The sequence below is a fragment of the Myxine glutinosa genome, chromosome 4 (assembly GCF_964187855.1).
Source record: "Myxine glutinosa chromosome 4, kmMyxGlut1.1, whole genome shotgun sequence".
NCBI classification, from domain to species: Eukaryota; Metazoa; Chordata; class Myxini; order Myxiniformes; family Myxinidae; genus Myxine; species Myxine glutinosa.
In genome coordinates this window covers 120,293,064-120,307,981 of record NC_136264.1, presented here as the reverse complement: position 1 = coordinate 120,307,981, position 14,918 = coordinate 120,293,064, and the positions used below count along the sequence as shown (strand labels likewise).

At 44.6% G+C, this 14,918-nt stretch overlaps 1 protein-coding gene across 2 annotated transcripts in view; it reads right to left on the bottom strand.

The window, feature by feature from the left end:
• The window catches only part of LOC137425142 (ninjurin-2), a 61,237-nt gene extending 46,527 nt beyond the window's left edge, over positions 1-14,710 (bottom strand). For both annotated transcript variants that reach the window (XM_068113276.2, XM_068113277.2), the window contains exon 1: positions 14,266-14,710. In XM_068113276.2, the coding sequence (XP_067969377.1) occupies positions 14,266-14,346 (81 nt within the window). In that variant the 5' untranslated portion in view covers positions 14,347-14,710. The remainder of the gene's footprint in view (positions 1-14,265) is intronic.
• Positions 14,711-14,918: the final 208 nt, after the last annotated feature.

Below are 14,918 nucleotides of genomic sequence, written 5' to 3'. Positions count from 1 at the left end.
CGCCCTTAGGGCGGGTACCATTGCTAGTAATATAAAATGGCGATACAACAATTTTTACCGCTTTGCTTTGAAGAACGGGAATGAAGGGGGAGGAGTGTGTTAATATGTCTGGTTGAAGGCTTTTGGCGGTGAGGGGGCTTGAAGCCAGATTTAAATCTTACACCCGCCATGTTGGTGCTCGCTGTTACTGCGATGCTAAGCGAAAGACGCCTCAGAACTGTCACATTCACGATCGCTATGTCGTATGTACTCCCGATACGTGTTTCCTTCATTGTAAAAACTACCAAGTCAACAGTTAAAAGGATTTTGAGCCGATAGGTGTTACGGCCTTGGCAACATCGATGGAGACAGCGATCTGTTAGCTGATACACCGCCCAAAGAGCTATGTGGAATTCTCTCATGTAGAGATTAAAACCACGTCGTTTGAACTTTGGCCGAGGTCATTATTTACTTTTAATGATGTTTATATACGAATAAAAAAGAAGATAATTTTGTTTTGAGTCGTCCTTTCCACATATCTTGTGGGATTGTGCATTGGAGAGACGACCGTGATGGCGGTGGAGTGGTTGGCAAATCAAAAAAAAGAAAAAAAAGAAGTACATTCCGGCAAGTCCTCGGTCTCTGACCGATTTTTCATCTGTCTGTTTGTCAGTTTGTCTGTCCATTTGTGAACAAAATATCTCAAAAAATTGTAGACGGATTCAGACGAAATTTGGCAGAGATGTAGCGTATGTGACAAGAACGAAATGATTAGATTTTGGTGAAGATCCAGATTCGGATCTGGCTACTAGGATTTTAAAAGTGATTCTTCACAATTGGGATGTAGGGCCAAAAACGATACATAGCAGGATATCTCAAAAAGTTGTGGACGGATTTGGACGAAACTTGTTGGACCGGTTGTGTGTGTGACAAGTTAAAATTCGATTCAATTTTGGTGAAGATCCAGATCGGGATCCAACTAGTAGAATTTTTAAGTGATTCTTCACCATTGAGTGATATGGCCAACCAGGCAGAGGTATGCTCTCTACTGAGTGCCGTTCTAGTTGAATTAGCATAAAAAGGATAAAATGTCTTTGTCAAACAGAAAATGGGAACTTCCTCATGAGGAGCAGAAACGAAATTCCTGAAACCTGTCCTGTGCTTCCTGTTATTCATGCTCCAGTTGCTGGGCATTGATATGAGAAGCAGCATCGACACTGTAAGTACACAACGCAAGTTAAAACGAACTCAAACGTACTGCCAGTGTAATTTCTCAGGCATTGTCCTGGGTTTCTTGCTGTTGCCGTCCCAATGGTAGTCAGGGCAGGAATTGGGAATTTGGGAATTTGGCAAGGATGCTGGCAACAATCACACACTCATTGCGAAAGACACCGAGATATTTAATGCCCACAATCGCCTCACACTCTTTAATGTAGCTACAAATGCTGCAAGTTAGGTCCCCAAACTAACATCATGTTTAATTAGTGATGCAATAAATCAATCGATGAAAGATTCACTTTAGGTGAAGATCTGAATCCCGATTTGGAGCAGAGAATTTTTAAGTGATTCTTCACCATTGAGTGATCGGGCTAAAAACTATATAATTACACGACATCTCAAAAGGTAATAGACTAATTTGGACAAAATTTGGTGGACGGGTTGGGTGTGTGACAAGGACGAATTGATTTGATTTTGGTGAAGATCCGGATCTGGTCGCTATAATTTTAAAGTAATTCCTCACCATTGAGAGATAGCGCCAAAACGATATATAGAAGGATATCTCAAAAGGTTATGGGCGGATTTGGACGAAACTTGGTGGACCGGTTGTGTGTGTGACAAGGAAGAATCAATTCAATTTTGGTGAAGATCCAGATCCGGATCCAGCTCGTATAATGTTTTAGGTAATTCTTCACCATTGAGTGATGTGGCAACCAGGCGGAGGTATGCTCACTACTGAGTGCCGTTCTAGTTTCACATGTACTTTGTACTATTTTAGTGTTCACATTTCATGTGTTTTATACCACTCCCACCCCCACGCCCCTTCCCACGACTCCTCCCCCCAAGCCCTCTCCCTCCCACAGATCTCCCGATGTCCCTGCTCTCAAATGTTGTACTTGTGTGATTCCCCCTCTCTCCCCATCTTGTCTCCCGCTCCCTTTATTATATGTTTTATGTGTCCGTTTTTTTTTTTTGTGTGATTAATGTTAGCTCTTACTCGAGCCTCGATCTTGTATACAAAAAAAACCAAAAAAAAACCTGCCCCTTGTACATTATGTTGAAATTTTGGTTTTGCTTGAAAAGGAAAAAAATGTAAACAAGCGACATTGGAAAATGTCCTTGTCCTGCGAATTGTATGTGTCCAAGCTTCTCAACCTTATATACCATAAAAATATAGCACCACCATACTTGCATTAAAGTGGTACCACGGTTATGCATACAAAAGAGCAGTGAAACCATCAATTATAAACCTTTGTTTGAATCATTTTGTTCAAGACACCTTCGTCTTTTCCTTTTTTAAACTTTATCTGCAAAGTCACCAACCCTTAGTCCCTCCCAAGTGCTGCCATCTTCTCCAATCTCACCCCCGGCCTGCATTACTGTACGAGTCAGCCGCCTCCTCCATTAAAAGTCAAATGCAAAATGAATACAGTGTTTGAGTCGCACGATTAATAATGCAGGCTTTGTTGTCATTCTGAAGGCATCCGTGCCAAGTGTTTCACTCCCGCAACGAACAGAGTGCAGTTTGGGGGCAGCAGTAGCGTTTCAATAAAAACAAAATAACAGGTATCGTAGTTTATATAATATACAACCAATTATCTTGGATACCTAATGTGGATATTGTGGAGGGATTTGTGCTGAGTGTTTCAACCACAAAACCAAAGGATTTCTGTCAATATACAGCAAATGGACAGAACCGTATGTTCCTGCATCTTTTGTCATCGCCTGGCATCGTCCAAGGACAAACATTTCACCCTGATTTAGGCTCAACAGCTCACCAGGCAAAGGTTTGTCGGTAACACAGGTGAAGCATGCACCCAAGTTCAAATGCAGTAAGCTATTTCTTCAGAACTGATGACCAAGTACAGTTGCTTTTAGTTTGAAAGTGTGTGCCTTTATCAATGCAGAAAAGCAAAAGTCAAAACACATTACACTGTCATGGCTACCATAAAGGGTCCATCGTCTTATGCCGTCTATAATAAATACTGGCATTTTGACCAATCCCTCAAACATCACTCCTTCCGATCTGTATGTTTCGTATACATTTCTATCTATCAATTCTCTCCTTTTGATCCTAACCCCCACCTTTCCCCACACCCACCCTCCATTATTTCCTTTTCCTCATTTACTCAAGCCACCACCTTCATAGCTGGCTTTCTGATTTCCTCTTCTCATGCAATAAACAAGTTGCTTTCTTTGGATCCCTTTCCTCTCCTCTCCTAGTGGATGGCGGAATGCCCCGAGTCTTGTGCCTCATGTTGTTCCACCTCTCCAATGCCCTGGAAAACCCTTTCTTACTTTTGGCAGATAACCGCATTGTGTCACCATGAGCAGACAACAACTGCACCTCTCCTTGCTGCTCTGGAATTTATTAGATGCTGCTCTGATGAAAGGATCATGTCTTTCATTCCTGACAAATTACTCCCATTAACTATACCTAACCTAACCATCTTACTCGCAGGTTACTGTGTTTCCTCCTGCCCTCTCCTTTTCCTGCTCATTATTTATATTGCTTGTTTGTGTCCACCCATTACCTGACTGCCCCACTCTCAGTCCTCTGTTGCTTTACTCTTCCATGAGCCTATAGTTTATATCCTCCCAAATGAATAAAACCTGTATACTGTATGTCATATCTACATTCAATGGCTCCTAATATTATCTATCAGTGTTTTGAGACTTGCACCTTCTTAATGTCTCCCGATGAAACTCCCGATTTCCACCTCGATGACTAAATCGTACAAGGGAAGAGCTTTTGCCCTGTAGGTATTTGAGGCTCTGGCCGAGTAGTCATGAGTTTCTCACTATCCCCTTACCAGAATTTATTCCATTTTATTAAAATACTGGAATTATAGATAGATAAGTACACTGAACCACCTTCAGAGGCCATTTTTTCCCCACAGAGCAGGGGATGGCCTTTTTCAGGCACCATGGTCCCCTTTTTTAAAGCAATGTTTTATGGCCGTATACTCTTCCTGCTACCTACCAACCCTGTCAGTCGCCTTTTGCGACACACAGGGAATTACCAGTGAACTGGTACTCAATTATGCCGACCTCGGAAGGATGACAGGCTGAGTCACCACCCCTGGTGTTAATTCGGCGATCGACCGGGATTTGAACCCAGGATCCTAGGATCCCAAGCCGGCACCCTAACCGCTCAGCCAACACCAGGCACGTTAAAATAAGTACACTGGGTTGCGGAAATGGCTTAGGGGTTAATTTATTCAATAGTTATTTCCTAATGCATGTCAGCATTAAGTGTTTGCAAACACCTATTATATTAGCATCTACCAGAATAAATGTCTAGTTAGCTCACTTTCACCCCCACACTCATGTCTGTCTCATTCTTCCATCTCCCATCCATGTTTTATCCTAAATCACCCACTTTGTACTTTCATACCGTCAATCAGACTCTGCAAATACCTGTTCCACATTATAATCATTCTCCTCCGACAAGAGGACCATGAGGTCTGGTGGCCGAGGGGGACGTGTAGCATTGGGGATTCTCATTGCCTAGTAGCCACCACTCTCATGTCTAGCCCGCAGCTCTGCAGTCCCAACATGCAACCTCTGGTGATGTGGTTCCCAGGCATCTCTTTGCTTCCGCACCTGCCTTTATAGCCTCCAGTCCCCAACTCACCCGTGATGTACTGTGCCCCTCCCTCTCTCACTCACCGTTGGCCCAAGGGTCTCGTTTTTATGGGTGTATAACCTCCCCCCTCCTGCTTGTCACCTCGGGATGACCCTCCTCCTATCTTCGGCTGTCTGGGGCACAGTTTTCCCTCGTAGACTAGTGCCTCAAGGCCACCGAGCTGTTATAAAAGGACATTAAAGACAGATTTCAATAATCTAAAAGGCTAATATTAAATAAATAATTAATAATTATAATACTACTAATAAAAATTAATCTATCTATAATTCCAGTAATCTCTGTATGTCTGTGTGTATGTCTGTGTGTATGTCTGTGTGTTTGTCGTTTGTCTGTGACCGCTGTTTCTCGACAACCACGGGTCCGATATACTTTAAACTTGCCAGGTATATTGCTGGGGACCTGAGGATGTGCCTTTTCAAGGTTTCATATTAATCGGACAAGTAGTTACCGAGCTATGGCGATTTCTTTACCAAACTCCGCAAGCCGTTCGCTTTGGACCAAACCATTTCATGTAAATAGAGGGGGGGGGATTGTCACCGTACTCGCAAGCCGTTCGGTTTGGCTTTGCGAATGGACCAAACCATTTCATGTAAATAGAGGGGGGGGGGATTGTCACCGTACTCGCAAGCCGTTCACTTTGGCTTTGCGAATGGACCAAACCATTTGCGAATGGACCAAACCATTTCATGTAAATAGAGGGGGGGGGATATAATTTTAGATATATATATAGTACGGGCACGCCCGAGTAATCTAAAAGGCTAATATTAAATAAATAATTAATAATTATAATACTACTAATAAAAATTAATAATCTAAAAGGCTAATATTAAAGAAATAATTAATAATTATAATCTATATATATAAAACACAGTTTGTGTGTGTGTGTGTGTGTGTGTGTGTGTGTGTGTGTGTAATGTTACCGATAGACTCCTAAACGGAGAGGCTCAGGTACTTGATATTTGGCACAGACATGGCCATTGAGCCTGGGAAGAACATGGCCGACCTAAAAATTTATTTCATAATATTTTTTTACCATATTTTTACCTCAGCGCATTTCAGCGAGGAATAATATCTGACCGGTGGCAGAGCAGCTCGCTGATTCGCTCAGAGCGATCACGTGATGTTCCTTATATATAAATAAATAACCACCTTTAGAGGCCATTTTTCCCCGCAAAGCGGGGGTTGGCCTTTTTCGGGCACCGTGGTTGTTGTTGTTTTTTGGTCCCCTTTTTGAAGCAATGTTTTACAGCCGGATGCCCTTCCTGCCGCCAACCCTGTTTGTCGCCTTTTTTTTTTTTTTTTTTTTTTTTTTTTTTGTATACAATATCGAGGCTCGTGAAAGAGCGAACATTAATCACACAGAAAGACAAACCGACACATAAAACATATAACATAGGGAGCGGTAGACAAGATGGGGAGAGAGGGGGAAGGACACAAACACAACATTTGAGAGCAGGGACCGAGAGACATGGAGACATCGAGAGATCTGAGAGAGGGCGAGGGCTTTGGGGGGGGGGGGCGTGGGAAGGGGGCAGTGGGAGAGGTATAAAACATATGGACACTGCCAGGACTTCCAGGAAAGAAGTTGGAATTTCAAACAAGGTGGATCTGGGGTGAATTAGCGGGGGTAGAAAAGATCAAGGTTTTGGATGGGGGAAGATAAGAGATGGTGGTGAACAGCTGTTTTAAAGACCTGGAGGGAGGAGTGGGATTGAAGGGAGTGAGGGAGTTTGTTCCAGAGGCGGGAGAAAAGAGGAATGAAAGAGTGAAGGTGAGCGGAGAGCCGAGATTTCGGCAGTTTAACCATCAGAGGGTTGCTGGCAGATCTTGTGCGACCTGTAGGAATATTTGGGGGACAGAGCACAGAGAGAGCTGGGGGTGCAAGGCCGGAGAGGAGTCGATAGAAGACAGAAAGACCACCTACCTGCCTGCGGTGAGTGAGTGAAAGGCCCTCAGAGATAGCTTCATCGCGGGAGATTCCAATAATTCTGAAAGCTTTGGTTTCAACAGCGTGAAGCCGAGCTAGGTGTGAGGCAGGAGCACCGGCCCATAGGGGAGAACAGTATTCCATTGAGCTGCGGATGAAAGCCTTGTATGTGGTGAGGAGCTCAGGTGTGCCGAGGAAGGACTTCGCACGACGGAGGATGCCCAGTCGGCGACTGGCTTTGGAGGCCAGCTTGGAAATGTGGTTTTCCCAAGAAAGATCATGGCAGATAGTGAGACCCAAAATCTTGAGCGACAGAACTTCTTGGAGAGGATTGTTGAGAAAGTAGATGGGAGGGTTGTCCAGTCGATCTTTTCGGAGAGACATAGTAAGAGTGTGAGATTTGTCAGTATTGAAAGACATGTTCCACTTGTTTGACCAGTCTGTGATTTTGTCCAGGTCTTCAGAGAGTGAGGAGGCAGCAGACTGCCGATCTGAGGGAAGAGGAATGGAGCGGCAGAGAGTGGAGTCATCAGCAAAGAGATAGAGAGGATTTTCGAGAGAGTCAGAGAGATCATTGATGAAGACCAGAAAAAGCACGGGGCCCAGAACACTGCCTTGGGGAACTCCAGCCTGAACAGGAAGAGGAGATGAGAGAAACCCATTCAGGGCCACACGTTGACGACGACTAGAGAGGAAGTCCGCCAGCCATGCGTGGAGATTTCCATGGATACCAAAGGAGGAGAGTTTGGTGAGCAGAGCGGGGTGCCAGACCGTGTCGAAGGCACGTGATATGTCGAGGGAGACAGCTCTAATTTCCTGTTTGGCATTGAGGACCTCCATCCATTGTTGAGACAGCAGAAGCAGCATGTCCAGAGTAGAGTGACCTGGTCTGAAACCAAATTGATGATCAGAGATCAAGCCATTGGAGAAGAGGAAAGATTTCATATCAGAAGCAATGATGGATTCCATGACTTTGCTGATAATTGGGAGAAGGCTGATTGGTCTGTAGTTGCTAGGATCTGTTTTTGCACCTTTTTTGTGCAAGGCGGTGATGTTGGCTGATTTCCAAGCAGATGGCAGTTGACCTTGAGCAAAAGAGAGGGTGAAGAGAACAGAGAGAGGGTGAGATAGAGCAGCAGAGCAGGATTTTAGGACCCGTGGGCTGATGCCGTCGGGTCCAGTTGCAGAATCAGAGTCGAGGGTTGACAGAAACTTTTCCACCTTGTCAGGAGGAAAGGACACGGAGTCCAGGAGCAGCAGGGTACGACTGGGTATGGTGGGTACAGAGAGGGATGGGTTTGGGACACAAGATTTAGAGGCAAACACAGAGTTGAGGCATTCAGCTTTTTCACGTGCGGAGTCAGCTGTGTAGCCGTTTGAGGTAAGGGAGGGGATGGAGGGGGAACAAACACCAGAAACGGATTTGACCAGACGCCACCAGGATTTGGAAGAGGGAGACAGATAAGAGAGTTCGGTCTTGAGAACGGAGAGATATTGTTTCCTGGCTCTCCTGAGGGTGGACACACACTTGTTTCGGGCTTTGTGAAAGGAAAAGAGATTTCCTTCCGTTGGATTTGCTTTCCAGGAGACGAAGGCAAGTTGTTTCTGGGCAACAGCCTCACCACAAGATTCCGTGTACCATGGACGGGAGGAAGGGTATGACAACTGAAGACGAGATGGGATAAATCTGTGCATGAGAGAGAGCAATTTACTTTGGAAGAATTCCCAGGATGAGTTGATGTCAGAGGTGGTAGAGATGGGAGACCAGTCCAGATGATTGATGGCTGCTTGAAGACCGTGCCAGTTGGCCTGAGTGAAATGCCAGACTCGTCGACGCTGAGCAGGCTCCCTGAGGATGGTCAGAGAGATGTCCACTTTAACAAGGACATGATCAGATGATCCGATCGGAGCAGAAGAAGGTTTGTTTTACGACAAACAGGGAATTACCAGTGAACTGGTACTCAATTAGCCGACCTCGGAAGGATGACAGGCTGAGTCAACCCCCCTGGCGTTAATTCAGCGATCGACCAGGATTCGAACCCAGGATCCTAGGATCCTAAGCCGGTACCCTCGCCGCTAGCCCAACACCAGGGATCCTTGCCGCCATTAATTCAGTTACGCGTTCGCACGTATTTCAGAGCAAAAAGCGATTGCGTTTTTTCACATTTGAGCGAGGAACATTGCCATTCACACCACATAGGTTTTTTTTTCTTTCACCTTTAGATCCATATTTTTTGCCATAACGTAGCGCATTATGGCTCTCTCGAGCTCGAGTTAACCAATCACCTGGGAGCATGAGGCCACGTTGGCCACGCCCACGACACGACGCAGAGTTGCAATCGTGCGTTTGCGTCGTTTCTTACCACGTGTAAACGTGGTATTTTGTCTACGAGTATTTTGAATTTGTCTACGAGTGAGTGACTGGAAGACTGACTGTGATAAAGGCAATGGCACCGAAGAAAAGAAATTTGTCACGTACAACCTCCCGAGCAAGGAAAATCGCTGATCGGAGACTCCATGAAGCCGATGAAGATACTTTTCACCATCGACAAGCCAATCAAGAACGTGTCTCTAGATTCAGACAGCGAGAGACAGAAGATGAGACAGAGGCACGTCTAAACGCCAATCAACAATGTCTGGCGAGGGCCAGACAGCGAGAGACAGAAGATGAGACAGAGGCACGTCTAAACGCCAATCAACAACGTCTGGCGAGGGCCAGACAGCGATAGACAGAAGATGAGACAGAGGCACGTCTAAACGCCAATCAACAACGTCTGGCGAGGGCCAGACAGCGAGAGACAGAAGATGAGACAGAGGCACGTCTAAACGCCAATCAACAACGTCTGGCGAGGGCCAGACAGCGAGAGACAGAAGATGAGACAGAGGCACGTCTAAACGCCAATCAACGCGAGGGCCAGACAGCAGGAGACAGAAGAACAGCGCCAAAAACGACTCAACAACTGGCAACCATCAGGCAGACGGCAGCCGGCCATTGCATGGGAGAAGGCTGCATTCAGTTACAATCCGAACACTGACTACTCCTCAAACGTTGATATTGGCTCCATGTCGTTCACCTGTCAGTTTTGCCATGCCTTGAAATGGAAGGGAGAAACACCAGGAATGTGTTGCAGGGGAGGCAATGTCCTTTTGCCTTCTCTTCAATCTCCACCGGAACCTTTGAAAGAACTACTTCAATCAACTACGACTCAATCCAGACACTTCCTGAAGGAAATCCGTAATTACAACTCTTCGTTCCAAATGACTTCGTTTGGAGCAGATCGCGTCGTCACTGAGCAAGGATTCATGTCTACATTCAAGGTGCAAGGCCAGGTATACCACCTCATTGGCTCTATCCACCCTCAACCAGGTGAGCAACCGAAATTTTTACAAATCTATTTTATGGGTGACCACCGAGAAGAAGCTGCCCGACCCCCCGACCCCCCTCCCCCCTCCCACTCCCCCCTCCCACTCCCCCCTCCCCCCTCCCCCCCCACCCCCCTCCCCCCTCCCCCTCCCCCCTCTCCCCCTCTTCTCCCCTCCCCCCCCCCTCATCCCCTCCCCCCCGTTCCCCTCCCCTCCCCTTCCCCCTCCCCTCCCCCACCCGGCAATGCCGGGTACTTCTGCTAGTACTACTAATAAAAATTAATAATCTAACAGGCTAATATTAAATAAATAATTAATAATTATAATACTACTAATAAAAATTAATAATCTAAAAGGCTAATATTAAATAAATAATTAATAATTATAATACTACTAATAAAAATTAATAATCTAAAAGGCTAATATTAAATAAATAATTAATAATTATAATACTACAAATAAAAATTAATAATCTAAAAGGCTAATATTAAATAAATAATTAATAATTATAATACTACTAATAAAAATTAATAATCTAAAAGGCTAATACTAAATAAATAATTAATAATTATAATACTACTAATAAAAATTAATAATCTAAAAGGCTAATATAAAATAAATAATTAATAATTATAATACTACTAATAAAAATTAATAATCTAAAAGACAGATAAAGGCTAAAACCCAAAGTAATCCGACGTATCAACTCTCCCAATCTGACCTCAAAACTTGACCCACTCGAATTAAGCTGCAAAGTTGGTTCTCTTTCTCTTTTCTACAGATATTACTTCGGTTTCTGTTCCCAAGAACTTGCTGCTTGTGTACCTCCGCCATTAGCGAGACCACGGAATACTCGACAAGCCACTACATCTCATGATTATTGTGTGGCCATTGGCAACTCAAGGGTGGGTCGTTATGACGTTTGTTTTTTTTCCCCACCGCTGCCAAACTCTGGAACTCTTTACCTTCCCATGTATTTCCAAACACAACCTTACTTTTTTGAGACATCGTGCTATGTAATCCGTTTTAGCCCTATCAGCCAATGGTGAAGAATCACTTTAAAATTCTCTAATTCTGATCCGGATCTTCACCAAAATCTAATCTTAACATCTGCGTCACATACCTAACCCCACGACCAAATTTCGTCCAAATCCGTCCACAACTTTTTGAGATATTTTGTTCACAGACAGACAGAGAGGGGTGAAAACATAACGTCCATCCACTTTAGGTTACTGAGGTAATTACCTCAGGCTTACTCTATTACATTTACTATGAGAATAACTAAACGATACTGTGCAATGTTAACCCCTAGAAGTCACTTCCACAACAATATATTAAACAGAAGGAGCAACTATGCCCCTAAATACATCATAACGCTGACATCATGCACAATGCACATAGATTATACCAACACATCACCTGCAAACTAACATTGAGGACGTGTGGCACTCGGGTTTTTGAAGACCGAGATGTATGGTCACCAATAACTTACAGCAGAGACACAGATCCAGGTTTTGTCCTTTGTATGAGCTCGTCACAATGACATATACTGCCAAATCCTTTATTTGTGACCATGCTAAACTGGTTAAAAACAAGACCGGAATGTAACAGCGACATAGCCGGGCTTGTAAAATATTATAAACCACAAACACACATGATTAGCTTTTTAAACAGTCGCTAATGCTGTCTATAACATTAAACAAAGATATATGGAGGAATCCCGACATCCGTGAGGTAAGCTTTACTTACAGAACCGAGGGAAGATCTACTGTAATCTATATACCCCACAAGGGTTGGGTTACCAACATGCTATAAAAAAACCGAGGCGAATTCCTTACTTCCACGGTTGTAAGTACCATACAGCGCTCATCATTGATTCACGAAGCATACACCGCTTCAATCCATCAACCTTGTATTCACGACATTGGGATTAAAGTGTTATGGTCATATTTACTGTATTATTGTTATTCCTATTACGAAAACGATACTACTGAAACGATACACTACTGTATTAAGAAACCCGGGCTTAATTTGTCCGAAACGGCCCGAAGGTGAGGCATGAAGCCTAAGGCCTATACGTGCCGTATTGTTGAAAGAGACGTAACACCGATGCTTTGGATATTTGATGGTCATATTTAACAATTGGTTTGTTTGTGTTTCACACTGAATGAAAAACGTAAAGGTAGAGCCTGGCGATTGTGAAATATGACAGGTTCGACGATATGTTCGGCCTGAACGAAATTGGAATCAAAATGGCGGTGTGCGGAGTCAGCTGCTGTATCGCCGTAATGACATCAGACGTAATCACATCACCCTGTCATGTGACCAGATCCTCAGCTCTGATTGATATACGTTTGAGGGGACATACATACAGACGGACAAACACTGTTGTAGATGGCTTTGCCCTATGGGCTACACCGTAATAAAAAATCGAACCCCCTCACTTCCTCAAAAGCACAGGTCCAATCCCATGACGGCAAATGCTGCAATACCTGTTACCACCAAGCATTTTCTGCTACTCAAACGACATACAGTATATGTTGGTTTTGGATTTTCTTTGGGAAATACAACGCAGTACAAACCTCGGGGTTTGGAAAGATACAATTCACTATTGTCTTCCAGCCTACCAGTGACATCTGGCAGCACGTGCAAGCTCTAATTCCTTACAGTTCATCACTTTAATGTTCAAACTATCGGATGATCTCGGATTACAGCCAACGGGAGTCAAACACAGTGGAAGCTGTTTGCACTTGCACAATTAGTCAGACATCTCGTGCTGCCCAACACACACACAACCATCACAAGGAAGTCGGACGTGGCATGAACCATGACCATGTCACGTATTGCTACATCGGGATGACCGAGGATATCAGGTCTGTACATGCGAATGAAAGCTCCACCATATAGAGGAGGTCTACAGGGGAAAGTAGGACACTCGGCAGAGCGCATACCTCCACCAGGCTGAACAGGTTACGTTTTGTATCCCACTGATAGGCCAGATCTGGATTTGCACCTGAACCGAAATCTAATCATCTTGTTCTTGTTACTGACTCAACTCATGCAGCTAGTTTTGTCATAATCCGTCCACAATCTTTTGGGATATCGTGATATATTTCGTTTTTGGCCCTATCTCTTAATTGTGAAGAATCACTTAGAAATTCTAGTATCTGGATCCGTATCTTCAATAAGGTCTAATCAATTCATCCTTGTCGCACACATAACCTGTCAAAGGCCTGGTGTTGGCTTAACGGTTGAGGTGGTTGGCTTGAGATCTTAGGGTCTTGAGTTTGAGCCCCAATAACACCAGATGGGTTGACTTAGCTTAGTCATCCTTCGTTGACTTAGTCATCATCATGACTTAGCCATCCTTCCGAGGTCAGCAAAATGAGTACCAGCTTACTGGTAACAGGGGGCACTGCATCACCAGCACAGCTGCACTTCCAGAAAAATGACGCAACCGGCAGACACAGGCTGCACACGAAACAACCCAACCTGTCCACCAAGTTTCGTCCGATCCGTCCATAACGTTTTCAGACATCCTGCTCACAGACAAACAGGTGATACATAAGTTGTCCAACTTCGGTGATGAATTCCCATGAACTTATCACAATGTCTCATGCAGTTTCCACAGCATTTACATCTCTTTCTCAGTTTCTCCCAATGAGCCAGATTATTCCCAAGCAGGTACAAATGTTTCTGTTAAATCATCATTTCCTGTTTTGCGGTTCATACGAGGAACACGCCGACCGGTCGCATCACGCCTTCGTGAAAAGGACCGTCTATTTATTACGTACGCGATTTGTGGAACATCCCCGGCTAAGGCGGGTTGGGTGGGCAAAATGACGCCACATTTGCGTACGTAATAAATATATGGTTCGCAATAGAATAAAATTTTCTTCTTCACACAAACTTAGCACCGGTTAGTGATGTGAAGGTCGATTTAACCGATGTATTTAACATGAAGGTGAATTTAAGCAGAGTAGCTGGACGCATGCGATATCTATGGACAGGTGGGCCGAAGAGATAGGTAAGTGGCACCACGTGACGCCGATGCGGAACGAATCGGCGGGAAGCGTTTTGTAGTTGTGAAAGGTAACGATAAGGTGCCATTCCAAGTCCCTCCTCTTACCTCCATATGCTCGGGCGGACGTTCAGTCGATCCGTTCGTGCTCGGGGCAGACAAAGGCATTGTGTCAACGGATCCACTCATGGCGACGACGGCTGGCTTCGGTTCCCCGGTGATCTCCAGCTGGGTACGGTTTGGCGTGCTCTGTGGAACCTCTCAAAACCGGAGCTTCTCCCGTCGACCGCCAACGTTTTAATTTTCTCGCGGAAGTCCGACCGACGACAGTGCAACCCGTGTTACTGTTAGAGCGGAGAGCGCCATCAAAGCGTAGAAAACGTTTTGGGGAATCGGCACCTCACGAGTAACAACTTCCCTGAAGCGAAGTATCGTGATCCTGATACTTCTTGCAAAATCTTGGACTTTTTGTATTCAAGAGAGAGACAGAGAGAGAGAGACGTTCTGAGGTGAATTCAATACACTGACGTCATCGCTTGTCGCCAACGGTTGTGCATGAGAGAGATTTCCCGCGCAGGCTGCGGCTAGCCATAGTTACCGTGCAGTTTTCATAGCAACCACTTCATTTCCCTCACTTCGCACGTCCTCATTCCATTTCGCTTAGCTTTAAACCGCAGCATTTCGAACCAACCAAAGCTGCATCCCTCGTTGGTCATTAAAGGAAAGTATCATAATAAAAAAACACTGAAGAAAATATAGCT